The 20,657-nt window shown below is 51.3% G+C and overlaps 1 protein-coding gene across 11 annotated transcripts in view; it reads left to right on the top strand.

Annotated features, from left to right (window-relative positions):
• Nucleotides 1–20,657, top strand: part of MAP4 (microtubule associated protein 4) — a 153,023-nt gene that overhangs the window by 52,662 nt on the left and 79,704 nt on the right. For all 11 annotated transcript variants that reach the window (XM_048296567.1, XM_048296261.1, XM_048296657.1 and 8 more), the window contains one exon: nucleotides 3,866–3,931. In XM_048296567.1, the coding sequence (XP_048152524.1) occupies nucleotides 3,866–3,931 (66 nt within the window). The remainder of the gene's footprint in view (nucleotides 1–3,865; nucleotides 3,932–20,657) is intronic.

Here is a 20,657-nt window from a genome sequence, read left to right as displayed (position 1 = left end):
CCGTGGGGCCTCATCCCCATGGGACTAAAGCCTGCAGGATTCAAACCCTGCCCAGCCGGGAGGGATGGGCTCGGTTTAATTGAATCAGTCCCGGCAGCGCCTCTGGGGCCCTTGGGAGCGGAGGTGTCACCACGAGGTGGCTCTGCTGGCGCTGCAGATGCTGCTGGACACTGCTGGACACTGCTGGACGCTGCTGCCCTCCCTCCCTGCAGCTCCAGAGCTGAAACCTGAGCCCGAACCACATTTCCTTTTGGTTTTCCCTCCCTTCCCACACGAGGAATGAGTGCCTTTCTTGCAGCAGGATTTGCTTTAGCCAAAGGGAATTTAGACACTTTGTCACGTATGGAAGTGGAGGGGGAGAATGTTCCACGTACCCCAGAGTTTCAGAGGGATCGAAGATAAATCAGCAGATGATGATATTTGCATTTTTGTCTCAGATGAGACATTAAACTTTTCACTCTCAAAAGTCTGTCCAGCCCCATTCCTGCCCCACAGTTGTTACATCAGAGAATCCCAGACTGGTTTGGGTTGGAAGGGACCTTAAAGTCCATCCAGTGCCACCCCTGCCATGGGCAGGGACACCTCCCACTGTCCCAGGCTGCTCCAGCCCCAATGTCCAGCCTGGCCTTGGGCACTGCCAGGGATCCAGGGGCAGCCACAGCTTCTCACGGAATTGCATCCCAGCCCCTCCCCACCCTCCCAGCCAGCAATTCCCAATTCCCAATCTCCCATCCATCCCTGCCCTCTGGCACTGGGAAGCCATTCCCTGTGTCCTGTCCCTCCATCCTTGTCCCCAGTCCCTCTCCAGCTCTCCTGGAGCCCCTTTAGGCTCTGCAAGGGGCTCGGAGCTCTCCCTGTGTCCTTCCCTTCTCCAGGGGAACATTCCCAGCTCTCCCAGCCTGGCTCCAGAGCAGAGGGGCTCCAGCCCTGGAGCAGCTCCGGGGCCTCCTCTGGGCTCTGTCCAGCAGCTCCAGGTCCTGGTGCTGTTGGCCCTGGGGCTGGGGCAGCTCTGCAGGTGATTTTGAGGCAGAGTATTTAAATGAATGAACTGAAGGAGATAAGGCTCCTTGTTTAAGAGTCACCAGCTAGTTCAGACTCTGTCCCTCAGCGAGCGGTTTTGGTCCCGTTTTCCTCTCGAATGTCAGCGTTTGACAACGTGTGATTCCCAGCGTGCGATAAAACCTGCACAGGGACTCCTGATCCCCACCCCCTGCCCCAGCCGGCTGCCCAGAGCCCTCTCTGCCCTCAGGTGTGCTGTCCCTGTACCAGAGCAGGCTGCAGGTGCCATGGTGGGGACGTGCTGGCCGTGGTGGTGTCCCCTGCACGCTGGCCGGTCCCTCTGGGATTAGGGGGTTATGTTGGCACTGCCCATTTGCTCCAGATTATCGGTTTAGCGAGTGCTGCCTTAAATTTGTTTATATAAAAACAATCCTTTGATCCACGAGCCAGATGCAAATACTATCTTGTGATTCTGCTGAGGATTAGGTAGTTACAACATCTTGACATGGTTTTGGGTTTATGCAATTTAGAATATGAGGGGAGCAGCTGTGGCCCTGGGCAGGTTGCTGGGTGCTTCCACACTGGGACTGCAGCAAACCGAACTCAGATTGATTTGCTCCAAAGGCACTGACCTTCAGAGACTTAAAAATAACAACCACTCGTGCTGGCTGGGATTGGTGTGATTTGACCTGATTTTTCTGGAAGCTTGTCTTCCCAAAAAGCTAAAACTGTAACGGGAACCATTTCACCTGCTCTCCGTCCTTCCCAGGAAGGGCCCAAGGAGAGCCATGGCATTTCTGATCCTTCTGCTCCTTTGGAGAGGTTCAGCCACTTTTGTGGTCGAGTCCTGGTTTAATGCATCAATAATGGTGGTGGCATCAGAGTCACAGAGGCTGGAAAAGCCCTCCCAGCCCATCGAGTCCAGGCTGTGCCCGATGCCCACCTTGTCCCCAGCTCAGAGCACTGAGTTTCATGTCCAGGCCTTCCTTAGACACCTCCAGGGATGGGCACTCCAAACCTCCCTGGGCAGCCCCTGCCAAGGCCTGAGCACCTTTTCCAGGAAGGAATTCGTCCTGATGTCCAGAACAGGACCAGGCTATGAAACATCCCAGCAGCTCTATTGCCTGTGCAAGGTGTAAGGAGCAGCTCTGAAAGAAATGAAAGCAGGACATGATCGTGGAGGAAATCTTGGGGCTGTCCTTTGCAGGGCCAGGAGTTGGACCTGGATGATCCTTGTGGGTTCCTTCCCACTCAGGAGAGTCCATGATTCTATAGGACTTGAGAAAACTCGTAGCTCCTGCAGCTGGGCTGAGCTCCCTCACTGGTAATCTGGGGGGTTCAGCAGGGCCTGTGCAGCTCCTGCACAGAATTCCTCAGGGATTTCATTGCAAGACCCCTCGTTACTCCTCGTGTACCTTTGGGCAGCTGTGACTCAGTGTTGTATAAACCACTCTGACCCTGATTTCTCCCTGCCTGACCTGCTCAGAGAATCTAGGGGCTGCCAGGACCTCCCCCAGTTTCTGCTTCGGACCATTCCCCTGTTCCAGCAGACACCAGCCCTTGTGAAGCCTGGCAGCAGGAGCTGTGTGTGGGACTGCTGAGGAGCAGGCCCGGGGATCCCTGTAGCGTCTCCAGCTCCTCCAGGAGGATGTAGGTGTGTGTTTGTCTATAAGCTGCAAAGTTCATGTGGAATTTTTGTAAAACACCAGGATGAGCCACTGATGCAGCTGGAAAGACTTTTCCTTTTGCTTCGCTGAGGGCTGGATTCAGCCCTGAAGTGCTGTGTCTGAAGGACCCTGGCAACGTGGCTCTGTTATAAAGCCGGGGCTGAGGAAGGGCCAGCAGAGCTCCAGGTGACTGAGTGTGTGTCTCTTTGGGAGAGACTTTTATTATTTATAAAATGAGCATTTCCTCACTGTCAGCAGAACAGAGGGCCCGGGGAGGAGCTGCTGTCAGAGCTGGTGCTGCTTGTTCTGCTTCACTAGAACTGCTCGGGGTCATAAAGTCACAGAATCCAGACTGGTTTGGGTTGGGAGGAACCTTAAGGATCATCCAGTGCCACCCCTGCCATGGGCAGGGACACCTCCCACTGGCCCAGGCTGCTCCCAGCCCCCATGTCCAGTCTGGCCTTGGGCACTGCCAGGGATCCAGGGGCAGCCCCAGCTGCTGTGGGCACCCTGTGCCAGGGCCTGCACACCCTCCTTGTAAAAAACTTCTTTTATCTAATCTAAATGGACCCTCCTGCAGCTTCTGTTCTGCCTTGTCCACTGCTGCCAAGTTTCCCAAGTTCAGTGTGTAAATCCTGGTGCTGGTTAAAATTTCAGCTGACAGTGTCAGAATGAGAAAGACTAAACCTCACAGCGATGAGGATCTTCTGTGCTGTTTTTTGGAACTGGTGGTCTTCCACCCTGACCACCCTCCTCTAAATCTCCCCTGATCCCTGCTTTAGCAATATGTTGTGTTTCAGGAGGAATTCCTTCCTGGAAAGGGTGCTCAGGCCTTGGCAGGGGCTGCCCAGGGAGGTTTGGAGTGCCCATCCCTGGAGGTGTCCAAGGAATGACTGGAGGTGGCACTCAGTGCTCTGAGCTGGGGACAAGGTGGGGATTGGGCACAGGGTGGATTTGATAATCCCAGAGGGCTTTCCCAACCTCAGGTATCCTGGGATTCTGTGAGTGTGCTCTCAAGGCTGGAATTGATCATTCTTTTGTTAGTTTTAGGATCACCACTTGGGTGACAAGGTGGGAATTGCTCAAAGCTTGGAGCTCTTTTCCAACCTCAGTGATTCTACGATTTCACAGTATTGTTTTTAAGGTCTGGATTAAGATTAATTCCATCCAGTATTAACCCTTCCTTTGATTTCTTGCAGATTCTTCAGCTTCTGGGCCGATGGTGGTGGAGAACGGAGACCACGGACTGCAGGACCATCGCACAGGTACGTCCTGCGTGCCAGGGAACACAGCCTGCCTGCCCTGTTTGTTCCTGAGCAGCAAAGCTGCACCGGGGCCAAATGCATCTGCTTTGGAGTCCTCACTCCTCCCAGGGGGTTTGGGTTGGGTTTAATGAGCTTTTCAAAGAATTTGCAACAGAATAGAGCTTCATTTTTTTCGGAGTTTAAATGTCTTCTTTGGATAAAACCTTGTTCTGAAGATGTCCTGTTCTTTATCCATGGTCAGTGCTGGGAAGGCAGCTGATAAAAATGGCTTTGTAGAGTCCATAATATCCACGGGTGAACTGTCCCCTGTCCTGTGACTTCCCCTGCTCCCTGAGACCCACAGTGGTGTTTTCCCACATCCCCCATCCTTTGGAGCAGTTTTTATTCACTGCCATGACCCAGCTGTGTCCTTCCACCGCAACCTCCCCTTCCATGGACATGTCCCCACACCTGCCCCAGCAGTGGCACAGGTGACATCGAGCCTTTGGAACCTTTTTCCATAGCCTCAGGATAGTTCTGACTGCCAGAAGCTCGTGATGGAACTGGATCAATGTTTCAGACTTGTGCAGAACCTGGAAAAGAACTGACCTTTCCAATCAGGCTGAAGTGCTGAGGTTGGTGTTCTCTTAGTCCCAGCTGAAGGTGAACGCTGCTTCCCTTCCCCTTGAGGCTTTCTGACAGGGAACTGGGGTTCCTACCAAATTCCAGCCCATCTGTTCCCTTTTGTCGGGAGGACTCTGGCTGTGGGACCTCTCTTTTCTTGAGGAGGGAGTATTCCAGAGTCAGTTGTCACGGGTAAGAACTCTGTATTTGGTCTCCCTTGTGATGATCTCCAGCTCCAGATCATTGCTAAGGTTGTCTGGATGCTCCCAGGGTTATCATCCCTCCTAATCCGTAGGTGTAGCCCCAAGTTAAAAACCAGTTCAGGGAATAATGATGAACATTTGGGAGATGGGGATGAATTAAAACACCTCTTTGCTATAATTCTCTTTAGGATTTTAGAGTTTAGTTTAGAGAGTGAGTGAGTTTCATGTTCTTGGTGAGGATGGGAATAGAAAAATTGATCTTTGTGTTTCATTTGCCGTTGGAAATCCGGTCAAAAGGAAGTTGTGCATCTTTTCTAATTTAGTATAAACTAAGAACATTTCTGAATCTTCCTAAGGATATTTTCTCCCTCTTTTTTAATACTTATAACTAAAGGAGATAGAAATACAGTCAGATTTATGGTCTGAATAATTAAAGGCATCTGGATTTTTGTATTGAACTTCTTGCTTGTGTTTAAAAAAATCTTTGTTATTTGCTTCACTCTTGCTTTGTGGAGGTTTAACTCTTCACACTAAATGTTAACAACTTTGATCAAAGATACTTTTATGTGTCTGGGGCTTTTTAATTTATTAATACATTCCCTCTTTGTGAGGTAGAGTTGATTTTTTTTCTCTTGTTCAAATCTGTCTAAAAGTGACATCAAAGTGGCAGAGCAGCATGTCAGGATGAGGAGCTGTGGCCATCAAGTTAATTAGGTTTGCCAGAGTAACAGAAGATTTATATGACACAGTTCCTTCATGGTCTCTTTCCCCTACCCCCTTCTTTGTGGAATTCTTGCAGTATCCCTGGTTCTCCATGGGAGAGAAGGGAGAAATGCTGAATTTCCATCAGGCACTGGAGGGGTTTCAGAACTGTGGGAGCACCTGGACCAGGGGATGGCCTTGAGCAGTGCCTGGTTCCACATGTAAGAGGTGCTGCTGCCTAAAGCCCGGATCCCTGGCTCCAAACCACCTCCAGTTTTGGGGTGTTTGTTTTCAGCAGGATCCCTTCCCTGTGTCTGAAAGCTGAAATGGTTCTTAGGGATGTGGAATGTGAGCCCAGTGCAGAGAAATGGAGCAGCCAAGAGAGGTCTGAGGAAGGTGATGCTCAAGCAAACCAGCTCTGTGCTACAAAAACCAGTGTTAAAAGCTACAGAGAGAGCTTTAAAAAGCAGAGTTGGGTTTAAGGTGATTCTGAAGCAGACTCCAAGGAAAAGGGGTAGTTCAGCTGTTTGCAAATCCAAATGTGGATCTCTCCAGGCTGGAGCACAGGAAGTGCTGCTGGATGGTTTTCTTCACTCATCAGATAAAACAAGGTGATGACTGATCTTGTTTTATTACATGCGGCATTATCTGCAGCTGTGTGGGGTGTGTCTGCAGAGGTCGGAATTAGTCAGGCCTGAGCTCCTGGCACTCCTTGGCAGCCTGTGCAGCGGTGCCCGCTCCCAGACACCCTCAGTGCAGCAGATGGCAGCGACCCAAACCTCTCCAGCTTGGGGATAAACCCCCCATCATCTGTTGGATTACTGTCATTCTGGCAGGGCTGTGTTCAAAGCACTGCTGCAGGGCTGTGTTTAGGCCAGGATTTCGGGCAGGGGGACCCCAGCAGCTCCTGCGAGGGGCTCAGTCCTTGGCAGCGCTGAGCCCGACGTGGCCGCTGCTGCCTGGCCCTGTGGGGTTTGTTTTTGGGAGCTGGAGAGCTGCAGAGGGGAGCTCTGGCTTTGGGTGCTGGCACATCCCCTGGAAGGCTCGCTGCTAATCCTGTTCTTCCTTAAAAGGATAAATGGAGAGGCTGGAGCAGCATTCCTGGGGATGCACGGCCGGTGCAGCTCCGTGAGCCAGCGAGGGAACAGGGAATTCAGTGGTGGTTTGCAGTCCCTGCTGGGAGGAGATGCTGGGGGAGGCAACTCACTGCTCACCTCCATGAGGCAAAGGTTAGGGAGGGCTTAGTCAAACCAGCAGTGGGTTTAAAACCAAAAATACATGCGTAATTTTCAGTTTGCAACTCCTTATTGCAGGATATTTGCCTAGAGTTCAAAGGAAATATATGTATTTAAAAATGAAACCCAACCAAATTTCTGGAAAGAAGTCCATCAAGGATGATCACATGGTTTGCTCTGGATGCCTCTTGCCCAAGATGCTGTTCATGCTCTTGCTGGCAGGCAAGAAGTTCCCTAGGGAAGTATCCCTGCTGATGCTCATACTTGCCCTAGCTGGGCTTTCCCTCCAGCCAGCCTGCTGGGAATTCTGTCACCCAACACTGGGTCACAGAAATACTTCATTTTCAGTGCAAATTGTGCTTGTGAGCTGCATCCTGAGGTGCTGCTCCCCTGTGCCTGTCACCGACGGTGACGTGGCCCAGCCCTCTGTGGCATGTGGCTGCATGTGGTGACTGGTGACAGATCTGCAGACACTCCTAAAGCAGAGCTCCTGTGTGTGTCTGTGAGCTGGCTTGTGGCAAATCTCCTGGCTGCACTAATGGAGTGTTGCTTGTTGTGCAGTGCTGCCTCGATGGTGATGTTTACTAATGACTTGCGCTCTCTTGCCCCCTTCCCCATCCCCTTTCCCTCTCCTACTTCTTTTCCTCTCTTCTATTTTCTCCTCCTAGAAGCCTAGACTGTCTCCTAACACTGGGGCTGCCACTGACATGAGACCAGTGTCCTTTTCTACCTGCCATTACACTTCTAAAATCTGCAGCATTTTACAGAGCTCTTGCTTTACCTCCTTGGACTTGGCTGTAGAAGAAGCCAAAGGTGGCTCCATCCTGCTCCTCCTCCCTGTGCTCTGCAGTGCTTGTTGAAACCTTCCTCTCTCTGTGTAAGCACAAAAGTGCACCCTGGTTCTGAACTGCACTGTGCCACTGGTTTGAAATCACGACCACAGCTCCATTTTCTGTTTGATCACTTTTAAATTTAATTTCTCTCCGTTTTCATGGTGCTCAGTAAGAGAAGGTTTGAAATTTCCAGTTGTGCTTCCATAGTGGATGGGTCCACCATGACTGCAGCTCCCTTCCCCTTCTCCCCATGCTCCCCACAGCCTTTTAGAGTACCTGCCTTGATCCTTGCTGCTTTGAAAGCCTTTCACGTCAGGTTCTGATCTGTAATAATGCTCTTTTCTTCCAAATGAGTGGGTTCAGATAATTTCAGCACTTTGTAGACTTGAGAAACAGATTAGGGAAAAGCAGGTTTCCTGAGGTACAGGTGGATCATCTCTGGTGTCTGAGGGGTGGATTTTGGGGTCCAAGCACTTGCCATAACTGGGAGCGTGAAGGAAAACAGCCAGCCCCAAATTCCAAAATTCCTAACCCGAAGCCTTAGGAGTGGCTTTGCTGTCATACTCCTTCCCAAAAACCTTGGAAGTAAGAAAGGAAATTGCCTTTTTTTAACTTCGCACCTCTGGCTTCCTTTGGGGAATGACAGCCTTGGATGGAACTTTCCCTGCCATGAGAAATAATCTGTCCCTGCTAAAACTGAGGGAAGCAAGAGGACTGAGTTGTGAAACTGTACTGAAATAATCCTGACAATTTCCAGCAACACCAGAAGGACCAGGCCTGTTTTAGCCTAAAACAGCTGCAGGGGCATGTCTGGTGGGACTCCCGCTGGCTCCACAGAGGTGCAGAGCTTTCCAAAGACAAACGTGCTCATTTCTCCATCAAGAGACAAAACAAAACGTGAAGGGAGGAAATAATTAGAGAGACAATGCAGTATTTTACCTGAGACAGGCTCAGCCTGGGCTTTGAGAGATGAGGGAATGCTCTAGGTGAGGAGAATTGTGTTGTGTAGCTCAGGGTACTTGGCCTGCAGCACCTGATGGAAAGGATTTAGTTAAACCCAAATCCGGTCTGAGGTTGAACTGCCCAAAACAGACCTACTGAGACCTTCGCTTGCCTAAAAATGGGATTTCCTTGTTGTGAGGGGAGTAGGTGGCAGCTGCCCAGCCCTGGTACCCTGCTGGTACCCACTGCAGGTCCCTGCTGCACTCAGCACTCATGGGAGGCGTATCCCACCTGGAATGCCACCAGAGGGGCTGCTCTGGGCATCTCCCTCAGGCAGACCCATCCAGCCTTGCTTTGTTCTTTATTCCCAAGCGAGACCTCGCGTGCTCCCCACGCGGGGTGGCGGTGCCAGCGCTGAGTCACGGCCTGGGCACTGATGTGCAGCAGGACCTGGCGCTTCTCTCGCCCGGTTTGGTGCCAGTTTTACCCCTCTGTGCCCCGCTCGAGGCCTCGTTAGGAGCTGGTGTCCTTGTGGTGCCAGTTCCCAGCAAGTTACCCTGGTGGCTTCTCCCAAATCCCGGGTCCATGGTGGTTGTTTCTGGGAAAACTCCGTCTCCTGGAGGCTCCCAGCTCCCCAGACTGGGCTCTTCCTTCCCAGTGCCATGTGCCAGCCTGGCCGAGCCCCCGTGCAGGGCACAGCATCATTCAGGCTGGGAAGGACCTCTGAGATCGAGTCCAGCCTGTGAATCATTCATGTTGTGCTTTCCTTTGGGTTTTTGATGTCTGTGGCCATAAAAGGAGATTCTTGCATTCTTGGCTTTCTTTTCCAAGACCTTTTCCTAGCTATTTTTTTAAAAATGTGATTTTGAAGCAAGGCAGCATCTCTTTGGCTTGGCTCCTCAATTGTTCTTTCTCACCTTTTGCCTTAAGTGGGCTTAACTCTTGTGCCCTAGAAATAGCGAATAATTACTATAGGACCGAGAGGCGTTTTCAGATTGAATTCTAGAAGGTTTCAGGTTACCTGAATATGAGACTTTGCCTACTCCCACAGATGCTTTATTTTATTTTATACTGAAATGCAACAATGCTTTGAAGTCAGGCTAGAGGGACTTGTAGCCAAAGTGAGGTGGGCAGAGGAGTTTGGGAACAGCTGCCCATCCTGGGAGCTGCAGTCAGTGGGATGGGGCTGGATGGGCTCAGCAGAGCCTCGTGCAGAGCAGGGCCAGCCCCTCCAGCCCCACGGTGCTGCAAACATGGATCACTCATCCCATTGCACGCCCATATTGTCACCCCATGTTTGTGTCCCTGTTTATTTGAAGTGCCATGGCTGCACTGGTGTGAAGGTGAGCTGTAGGCAGAGGGGGAGCTGGTTTTTTGTGGGGCTGAGGTGGTTGTTCCTACAGGATTGACCCCAAGCTCTGGGATGTGCCGGGGTGGGAGCGGGAGGTGCCTGTCCTGGGGGTGGATCCAGGGGGATGTAGGGAATGGGGGGGGGGGGGGTCTGTGCAGAGTGTTGGTTCTTCTGTCCCTCCTGGAAAACATCCGTGTGTCCCACTGAGAGCTCGGTGCAGGGGGTGTGTGTCCCTGTGCAGTCCCATGAGCAGGGAGCCACCAGGAGTGTTGCTCTGCTCAGGTTTCCTGTTACCCACCCTTTCCTCCAGCCCTTGGAGCTGATGCTGTGCCTTTACTGTGCTCTAACATCCCTGTGCTTCCACGCCTGTCTGTTGTCACTCCTGATGCTGAATTATCAATTCCAATGCTTTGTACGATGTGAAGCTGTAACTGCTGTGGAATAAATCTCCCTAATAAACGTCTCAAACTAACCCCTCCCGAGTTGTTCTGTGCTGAGAATCTCCGGGGTCCTGCTGCCTGTGCAGGGCTGATTCCTGCAGGGAATGTGCTGGATCAGCTGCTCCGGTGGCAGCGTTGGAAGGGGGAAATGGCTGGAATTGGAATCCTTTGCTGCCTGGACAGAGGCTGGAAAACCTGTCCCTCAAGGACAAGGATGTTGTGCAAAGTGTTTGACTCTGTCCCACACGACATCCTCGTCTCCAAACTGGAGAGACAGGGATTTCCTGGATGGGGCACTTGGTGGATAAGGAGGGGGCTGGATGGTCACACTCAGAGTCGTGGTCACTGGCTGGATGTCCGAGTGCAGAGCGGTGACCAGTGGGGTGCTCAGGGTCAGGGATGGGACCAGCACTGTCCAGCTTCACTGTCAGGGACAGGGGCAGTGGCACTGAGGCACCCTGGGCAGTTTGCTGGTGACAGCGAGCTCTGGGTGCTGTCCCACGCCTGAGGGCAGGGATGGGGCATCCACAGGGGCCTGGCCAGGCTGGAGAGGTGGGACTGTGCCAACCTCAGGAGGTTCAATAAGGCCAAGGGCAAGGTCCTGCACCTGGGCTGGGACAATCCCAAGCACAAACAGACTGGGGATGAACAGATGGAGAGCAGCCCTGGGGAGAAGGATCTGGGGGAGAAAAACATCAAAAATCCCAACAAAACCATCCCAAAATCTGTATATTCTGTGTAGCAGTTTGTAAATGGGACACTTAGAGGTGTGCTCTTCTAATTAAAGCTTTTCTACCGGCTTTCCTCTTTCACCTGCCTGTGTGTTTCCCTCTTGGTGCAAATTTTTATTTACAGAGGCTTTTTATCCTTCCTGGGCTTCAGGCAGAGCTTTTTAGGCTCCTCAGATGGGGCAGCATCCGGCCGTGCTCACCGGGGAGTTCACGTTTCCCGTGGCTCCAGTCTAAAAACAGCAGCCAAGTGAATAATTCAGCAGCTTTGCTGAGTTCCTCCGTGACTCAGACTCAGGGTGTGAGTCTCCCTGAGCTTTGGGGTGGTTGTTTTTGGGGGAAGGTGGATGGGGAAGGTGATGTGACAGCCAGGGGGTCTCTGTCCTTGGCCCCAGTGAGGACCCTGGAGGGGGACAGAGACCCCCTCCCTCCCAGGGAATGTGGAGCTTCCTCATCTCCTGGAGGGTGAGTGGGGGATGAGGGTTTTTTTCTGCAGGTCCTGGTGCTCTTTCAGATGAGGAATTTGTGGCTTCCTACAGCTCAGGAGCTCAGCAGCTGCACAATCTCAGCTCCTGAGCTGTTCAAAGAGTGTAAAGAAACTTCCCGGGTGTTGAAGTGCTGATAAACACTGGGAATGTAACAGACAGGGTGCCCAGAGCAGCTGTGGCTGCCCCTGGATCCCTGGCAGTGCCCAAGGCCAGGCTGGACATTGGGGCTGGGAGCAGCCTGGGACAGTGGGAGGTGTCCCTGCCCATGGCAGGGGTGGCACTGGATGATCCTTCAGGTCTCTTCCCACCCAAACCTTTCCATGAATTCCTGATTCCTTGTTCCTGCTGCCTGAGGGAGAGGCCGTGTAAACCAGCTGAGCCCTGGGCTGGCTGGCTGGGAGCACTAGTGCCATCCCAAAGTTCCTCCTGCCGTGCCATGAACCGCTCTGCTGCCTTCCCATATGGTGAAGGACACGCTCAAGGAGCTTTTCTGCTGGGCCCGAGTCCTGTTTGTGTCAGAGCAGCTTAGGCTGTTGTGTAAGGAGCCGCTGCTGGAGGAAAGCGAGCGTGGCAGCCCCGCTGGAAGTGCTGCAGGGAATTCTCCGTGTCCCTGGGGACAACGGGACTGCCCTGCAGCTCCTGCCAGGCTCAGGATGGAATGGGAAGTTTGGATGGCCGGGTTGGACAGGGCTTGGAGCACCTGGGATAGTGGGAGGTGTCCCTGCCCATGGCAGGGGTGGATCCTTAACATCCTTTCCAACCCAAACCATCCTGGAGTTCTGTGATCTTCATGGTGTTGTGGTGTGGGGAAACAGAGCTCTGGGATGAGGGATGGAGAAGCTGGGAGGTAGGATGCAGGTTTTTCAGGAAGCTGGCACTGTGCTGCCCCGGTGTCACCGTGGGTCCCGCAGGGCTGCCTGGCAGGATGGACAGTGAGAGCTGGAACTGCCCAGCTCTGGGAGTGCACTGGGAGCTCCTCTGATGGCTACAGGGAAAAGCAGGGACCTTTTCTGCATACAAAATGCTGTTTTCGTGCTGTGTCTCTCTCAGATGGTGCTTCCCCACCAACCTGCTGCTTGGCTTTTCACTTTTTTGTTTCAGACTTCGCTTCAGAGGTGGGATGTCCCTGGCTTGGCTCACTGAATAGGAAATTAAAAGGATTATAATGAAGTCATACATATGTTGAGAAGTCTATTAAAAGCTTAGCAGGGAGGCTTAGTGAGGTTTAAAAACTGGGAATACAAGCCCTTTCTGTTTTGCAGCGTGCTCAGGAGTTGTTCTAGCAAGGATCTGACAGCTGGGTGAATTAATGGGGTCCTCCAAGGCTTGAATTTCCTGAACAAGTAGCTGGGACTTAAAATATTCAAGCCATGAACTCTGGAGCTTGTACCTTGGATTTAATATGTTGTTAGTGCACTTAAACCTCCTGCTTTGGGGAGGTGCTGCAGAACTGTGCAGGCTGAGACCTCCTGGAAAATGTGAACCCTTTTCTGTGCCCAGCCTTTGAGCTCGTCAGCCTTTACACAAAATCAACCTGTCATTTCTCAGAACTGTGTTTCTGCAGAACTGCAGTGTTTCTGGGCACATAATGAGGCAGCCTTTTTAAACTCCGGGTGTTCTCAGGAGGTTTTGAGGCAGGAATAAGAGAGACAGAGTCTGAGTGCTGCAGACAAGCGGGACTAACTGACCTTCCCTGCTCGTCACCCAGAGCCCTGCTGTTATCCTGCACTTGCATTACCCAATTTGCCTCTAATTTGTGTCTCTGGAACTTAACTGCAGCTTTAAAAGATACTTTTCCCCCCCCCCCCTTCTTCAGTGTTTAAAACAACATCATGTTTATTCCCTTGCTTATTCCAGTAGCTCTGCGGAGTCTTTGCAGTGATCCTTCAGATTAAACGTAGGGAATTTCAGTGAGAGGCTTGTCAAAGGAAAATAAACAGCAGCACTGTAAAAGACACAAAAAATTAAGCTTAACCTAAACACTTTATCATCACCTTTTTGCTAGGTGGGGTTCATTGTTTGGCTTCACGATAGGAGTTAATCTCTGACACTCTGATCACTTGAGTAAATATTTGCCTTGGAGGGCCGAGCTCCAGGGATCAGCTCCTGGGCTGACAGCACAAAGCAGCAGGGAATGAACTCTGCAGTGGTTCAGTCATCTCCCATCTGCAGGGGTGGGGAGGAGGGTTTGGGAGCGGCTGGATCCCATTCCCAGCGGGAGCTCCATCGGAACCGCTCCGCGGCAGGACCCTCGGCAAGGTGGGGTTGTGCCTGGAATGCTGCTCCAGGCTGGGCTCTCCCTTTTCAACTTTCCTTCCCCACCTTTTATTCCTCTTCTAAACCTGGGGTTCTGCTTGTAAGAACGGATTTAGTGGGGGTTTATCCTGCTTACAAAACCTTCGGGAAGAGTCGTGTGCTGGGATGGCAGAGTGGCTTTGAGAGGTCGTGTGACACGGGCTAAATCTGAACCTGGGGGCAGGAAACTTCCCTAATCCTGGCTCTGCTTGTGGCTCCCTCGGAGGCCTGAGCTCTTTAATCTTCTTCCAGTTCAGTCCCATCACTGCAAATAGGGTAAGGCTGATTATATTGTGCATTTTATCTTTTCTAGCTGCACCCCAGCTGTTGTTATCGAGCGTTCTCGTTGCGGGGTGGGTTGGTACCGGGGTAATCGTGGATTATTGGGGCCTTGTTTTGGAAAGAAAATATTTTATAGTTAAGGAACATACTGGGTACAGTGAGGCTGCTCAGGAGCTCTTTGGTGGTTGGGACTGAGAGCAAATCTACACCTTGGAGCAAGGGCAGCTTTTGAGTGGCTGAGCAAAGGGAAACTCTGAAATGCTGAGCGAGGCTGTGGTGCCTCCTCGTTAAACCCCACAGAACTGCTCTCCCTGGAAAGGGTCTGAGCAAATTCAGCTCTCTTAGTCCTGCATGAGCAGGTCCCTGAAATACAAATTATAGATATTTTCAGCAGCAATCTCGCCTTTGGGCTGCTATTTTGGTGCAATTTCTGCAGCTGATTTCCAGCTCTGACCCATGAAATACGGAGTACACCTTGTGTGGAGTTGGTGTGTCTGAAACACTCCAGATTTTGGCAAGTGTGGCATAAAACCTTCCTGAATTCCTGCTGAATCAGTATCAGAACAGGAAAGCTTTGCTCTTTTTCTGGAGTTATAAGACTCTGAAATAATGTGTGAGGGATGCTCAGGATCTCATCCTCTCCCGGCCCAGGGAGCTGTGCCTGGTCCCTTTGGAACAGTCTCCTCTCCCGTGGGATAACGCTGCAAGCCAGGCTCACCCTGCCCTTGGAAATGGTGGGAAATGCCGTGTTGGATGGTTTTTCTAAGTGCTCCTCTTTTCCATTTGGTGGGTAGAGGCTCACCTCAGTATGGCAGAGCTGGTCCCTCCTCACCTGCAGCTGCTCGTTCCTGCTGCACCGGTCGAGGTGGGATCGCGATTTCTGTGTTGGAGGATGAGGCTTTTCCCATAAACCTGTCCCTTGATTTTAGCAGCAGTGGAAGGCAAAAGAAGCTCCTTCCTGGAGGTGACCAGGCAGGATCCCTGTTTCTCTTGGCATTAATCAATGCCTGCTAAGTGGTGCAGGATTAACAGCTCCCTTGGGAGCAGTTCTGGAACTTTAGGGCTGTGGATGTTTCTGTGGACAACTGATGCTGGAGGCACCTCTGGAATTAGAAGTGACTTGGCAAGGCACAGAAGTGACAGGAGACTGCAGGACATGAGCAAAACACAGTTCACCACCCCCCAAAAAATATCTGGGAGGGATGTTTGATTTTGTTCTGTCACGTAACTTATGATGCTGTTTAACCTTCTTCCTTTCACTGAGAGCACACTGCATCTGACTGAATTGTGGAGTTGTTGAGGTTGGAAGAGAGCTCCAAGGTTACTGAATCCCAGCTGTGCCTGATGCCCACCTTGTCCCCAGCACTGAGTGCCACCTCCAGCCCTTCCTTGGACACCTCCAGGGATGGGCATTCCAAACCTCCCTGGGCAGCCCCTGCCAAGGCCTGAGCTCCCTTTCCATGGGGAAATTCCTGCTGCTGTCCACCCTGAGCCTGCCCTGGCCCAGCCTGAGGCCGTTCCCTCTCCTCCTGTCCCTGTTCCCTGGGAGCAGAGCCTGACCCCCCCCCAGGTGTCCCCTCCTGTCAGGGACTTATGGGGCTGTAGGGGTTTGATCTGTCTCTTCTCAAAGAGAATTTCCTGTGGTTCCCTGTGACAAGTTCAAGCTGTGCAGGGCCAGGAGTTGGCCTTTGATGACCCCCATGGGTCCCTTCCAACTCAGGATATTCTGTGATTCTGTGAAGTTGTATTTTCCATGCCCTCAGGTTGGTCTGGCTTCCTGAAAAACCAGACTCTGGCCAAAGTCACTGTCTTTCCTTGATCTTCCTGAACTGCTGGGGATTCAGCAGTGACTTGGCTTTCAGAGGGTTGGGAGTTCCCTCAGAGATGACTGAAGGACTGAAAAACAACATTTCATTCTTCTGGAGTCCCTTTTTACCTGTGCACATCAAGGCTTGCCGTGTTAGATGGCTGTTTCCCAGCTCCAGGGGGAAGACTGGGAGTTAATGGTGCTCATGGTGAGTTTGTGGGAAGGCTGGGGGGAGAACTCAGGTTTCCTGAGCCAACCATTAAAATTGTTGCTTCCCAACCCAACAGGGGCAGTGGGAGCAGCAGGGCTGGGGTGGGCCAGGCTGTAATGGCTCTGTGACATTCCCTGTTAATGGGATTTAGCACAGGAGAAGGGATGGAGGTGTCTGGCTCTTGATAGGATGCCACAAGTTCTGCCTTAATTGGGGCCCAGCTTTTTGTGCTTCCAGATCTCCCATCCCGGTGCCGGGCTGGGGAATGAAATCTGCCAAGAGAAATCATCCAATGGGAATATCCTGGGTTGGAAGGGAAAGCCAGGGATCATCGAACTCCAGGGTGGTTCTGATCACTGGGCAGCAGCCTCTGATCTGTACCTCCAGCACGTGCAGGTAACAGAAGCTGGGCTGCTCCCTTGGGTCCTGAGATGTGCAGGCAGAATATTTTCTCTGAGAAAAGAAACTTTTAGCTTAATTTCATCCAAAGTTTTTGATTTCTAAGATTAAAAATGAAAACATTAAGCAAGGGTTATTTTGGCTTCCCGATCTTCACACTCTAATAACTGGTTATTTTCCTCCAGGAAGAGAATTCCCCTTTTGACATTGCCTTGCCACTTGTCACTTAGCCAGCTCTTTATTTACCTTTGTGTCATTTCCTTGTGTCTCCACTTTCCCTAACATTTCCCCTGGCTACAGATAAAAATACTTTGCTTTCAGCTTCGTCAAGCCTTCCATGATTTGTCTGGAAAATCTGTGATGTTCCATCTCCTACGTTAACACTCTCCTGTTTCCCAGTGATGCAAACAACTTCTCTTTCAAAATGTCGCTCATGGGCAGTTTTGCAAGATTTTAGGGCCTCCATGTCTCAGTTTTCCGACCAAAATTACTGACTCTGCTTAAAAAAAAAAAAAAAAAGGAAAATCTGCAATTTTATGTGTATCACTGGAAGTTTCAGGTAGTGCAGTTCTGTATTCTACCAGAGACAATCTCAGATTCAATATGAATAGGAACCTAATAATCATGGAAAGATCCAAATTAGAGTTGCCCCGTTTTGTAGCTGAGAGTTGAGGAAGATGAGATTTCCCTGGGCAGACTTTCAGCTAAGAGCACATAAAAAAAATAAATATAAATATAAGTATAAATATAAATATAAATATAAATATAAATGAGCTATTGAGTGGTTTCAACTGGCAGTTGTGTTTCTTGTGGTGATTTTAGAATTGCTGGTCACAGGGGTCACATCCATTTTTTACCTCCTGAGTCTTGTGCTGCTTTTCTGTCTTGGGAATGTCTCCAGTCCTGCCAAAGTCAGGAGGTTTCAGCATTAAACCTCCGTGAACTGAAGACAACCAGAGCCAAGAGCAGGTTCAGCAATGCCTGCAGGGGCTCCAGGAGAGCTGCAGAGGGACTGGGGACAAGGCCTGGAGGGACAGGACACAGGGAATGGCTTCCCAGTGCCAGAGGGCAGGGATGGGTGGGAGATTGGGAATTGGGAATTGCTGGCTGGGAGGGTGGGGAGGGGCTGGGCTGGAATTGCCAGAGCAGCTGGGGCTGCCCCTGGATCCCTGGCAGTGCCCAAGGCCAGGCTGGACACTGGGGCTGGGAGCAGCCTGGGCCAGTGGGAGGTGTCCCTGCCCATGGCAGGGGTGGCACTGGATGATCCTTAAGGTCCCTTCCCGCCCAGACTATTCCAGGGTTTTCTTCTCAATGCTCATCTCTTTGGTGGTGAATTCCAAATTGAAACCATACCCCCAAAGGGACCTGGAGGGCGGGGATTGAGGATTTTTTGTCCCTTGCTGGTGTACTTTGGAGTCACCCACAGCTGAGCTGTGACCAGACCCTCTCCCAGCGCTGTTGGTGGCACCTTCTCATCCGTGCCTGGGGCGCAGGGCAGGGTCTGGCTGGCTTTGAAGGTCGCACTTGGTGTGCTCTGCTGTGCTTTTCCCAACCCCAGCCCGAGCCAGGGGACTCGTCTGGGCTGGCTGAGCCGTGCCCTGCAGGGTGTTCAGTGCTGGGGCCTCACAGGCCGGCAACATCTCCCAGAACCCTGGAAACGTCCGCTCGCGTCACCGTCAAACCGCGGCACCGCCGTGCCTCTGCCGCAGCTCCCGGCCCCGGCCCCGCTCTGTCAGCTCCATCTGGGTGAGACAGTTCAACATCAGAGCACGGATCTGAGGAACAGCCCCTGGTTTGTTTGCCTTGTCCCCCGTGTCCGTGGTGGCTGGGTGGGAGCTCCCCCGGAGCAGCCCTGCTTTGGGGTGAGCTGCTCCCTCAGACGCCAGGTTCGGTGTCTCAGGGCTCGACCACAGGAATAAAAGCACTTTATTTGTTAGATTTCCAGAGGAAAATCAAATTGGCAGGGTTTATTTCAAAACATCAGAAACTCCTTAGTGAGGAATTAAAGAATTCCTAGAAAACTGGCTGCCTCTCTGCAGGGCTGTAAATTAGAATGATTTCAAAAGAGCACAGACAGCGTGTCATCTTCCTCCTTCTCAAGCAGAAGCTGCCTGAATAAACAGTAATAGAATTGTAGATTCTTCCGGTATTATGTAAATGCCTTCATGCTTTGATGTCCCTTGTGTCATTAGTTTGACACTAGCTGGAATTAATGGCCATAAAACTCTATTACAAACGTGGCAGAGAGATTTCTCCTGACTGCTTCTGATTCCTCCTGCGAGCTCCTCGCTGCCTCTGCCACAGGATTGGGAAAGCTGAAAGTAGGTCAGGGCGATGTGTGTGAACATGGGCTGCTGGAATCGCAGCCACAAACAAACAGCACTCGAGTGCTGAAGGGAAATTTGCTATTTTAAGCCCTTATTTCCATTATCACCATCTCATTCTGCACAACAAACACGTGGGGGGGGCTTTGTGGCTGTGCACCCACAGGTGGGATCCAGGAAGGAGGAGAAAAAATACGTATGAGTATATACAGATGTATATATGTGTGTGTGTTTGTGTGTTTCAAGGGTGACGGTAAATATTGTCACTTCTGAATGGCTCCTCTCACGTGAAGCAGAGTGCAAGTGCCAAAATGTGCAGGTCAAAAGAAATGAAGCATTTTGCATCCAAGCAGCAATCAAATGCTGGGATTCCGGGCTGGAATTGCCGATACCGTGTGGCGGAACGTGGGGCAGGATTACAGGGATGTTATCCAGAGCTGCCACACTCCTTGCATATTTGTAATTCCTTCAGAGGGGCTTCCTCACTGACAGCTCTTGGGGCAAGTGTTGGCTCCCAAGCTGAACTAAGGAGTTGGGATGTTCTGAACTAAAGAGAAGGGTTAATCATGGAGCTGCTGCATGGTTTCCCTTAGGACAGCTGGGTGAGGAAAGGGGGGAAACAAGGAATAGGATAGAATTGGCTGTTTTTAGGCAATAAAAATATGAGCAGGAGGGAGAAAAGGGCAATAAATTTAAATTCATCTTGGCAGTCAGGGATGGCAGGAGTTAAATCTGTTGGGAAGGTGAAGTGCTACAAAACTAGTGGAGGGAAGTGATTTGTGTGGATAGGAAAGACATTCACAGACCATTTCCAAGGAGGCTGTGTCCAATGCTTTTAGGAGTCTGGAAGAAAAGGAAGAAATTAATAAAAATGGAAGCAAGGACTTAGAGCCAGAGAGATTTAAGAGCTCCCCAGATTATGTGCACAGTGATTTACAAGCACCGAAGTGCAGGAGCCAAAAGAAAAGGATTTCTCATTTACTGGAGATAAGAGAAGGTTGGAAGAAGGAGGAAAACTGTGAAATGGAGGGGGAGATGGTGCACAAGAGGCTGCAGGGTTCGGCTCCTTGCCTGCTTTAGTTCTGGTGTTTATCATTTGATAAGGGCTGGAGCACAGGCTCCATCCAGGCCAGGGATCAGCACCTGGGACCCAGGGGAGCTCCAGGATGGGGATGGGTGTTCCCAGGTGATGGAGAGGGCAGGCACCACTCTGGGCTAGGGGAGTGAAGCATTATTCATTTGTAACCCATTTCATTAAAAGATGCTAGAACAAGTAATGACACAACCAGAAAGAAGCAGCTGGAGTGATAAAAGTCTGAGGAGGCAGCGGACGAGGTGTAGCTACAGCATGGTGCAGTGAGGAGGTTTTCTTCATGTATTTTATTTGCCATAAGTTTTGAGAAGAGTCAGAGTTTTGTGCCCTCCTCAGTCAGAGAAAATAGCTCTTGAGAAGTGCTGTTAGTGGATCAAGTGAGCTGGTGTGTGGACCTTGTTCTCCTTCGTGGTTCTGTAAACAGTGACTCTCAAAGGAGCACACTCGGAGCTCGTGATCCCCAGCAGAGACTGTAAGTGCTGCTTTTATGTATTTCTGTTTTCTTCTCTGGCCCTGATTGCATTAAAAAAAAAAAGAATTCAGCTCTTGGATGTTGTCAGGGGAGGATTTGGGGCTGCAGCAGCTCGGAGCAGCCGTGGCTCAGCGCGGGGAGCGTCGGCCGTGTCCTGCCGGAGTGATGGCTGTGGGAGCTGGGCACTGGTGCTGCTCCAGCTGCTCCTGGGAGGGCCAGGATGAGGGAAACAGTCTGGGGACGTGGGGAACATGTGGTATGTTCCTGACCCTTGGAAAGACAGCTCAGATATCAGCCTGTGGAGAGAGCAGAGCTGCG

This window comes from Corvus hawaiiensis, chromosome 1, assembly GCF_020740725.1.
Source record: "Corvus hawaiiensis isolate bCorHaw1 chromosome 1, bCorHaw1.pri.cur, whole genome shotgun sequence".
Classification (NCBI taxonomy): Eukaryota; Metazoa; Chordata; class Aves; order Passeriformes; family Corvidae; genus Corvus; species Corvus hawaiiensis.
This window is presented reverse-complemented; position numbering and strand designations above follow the sequence as displayed.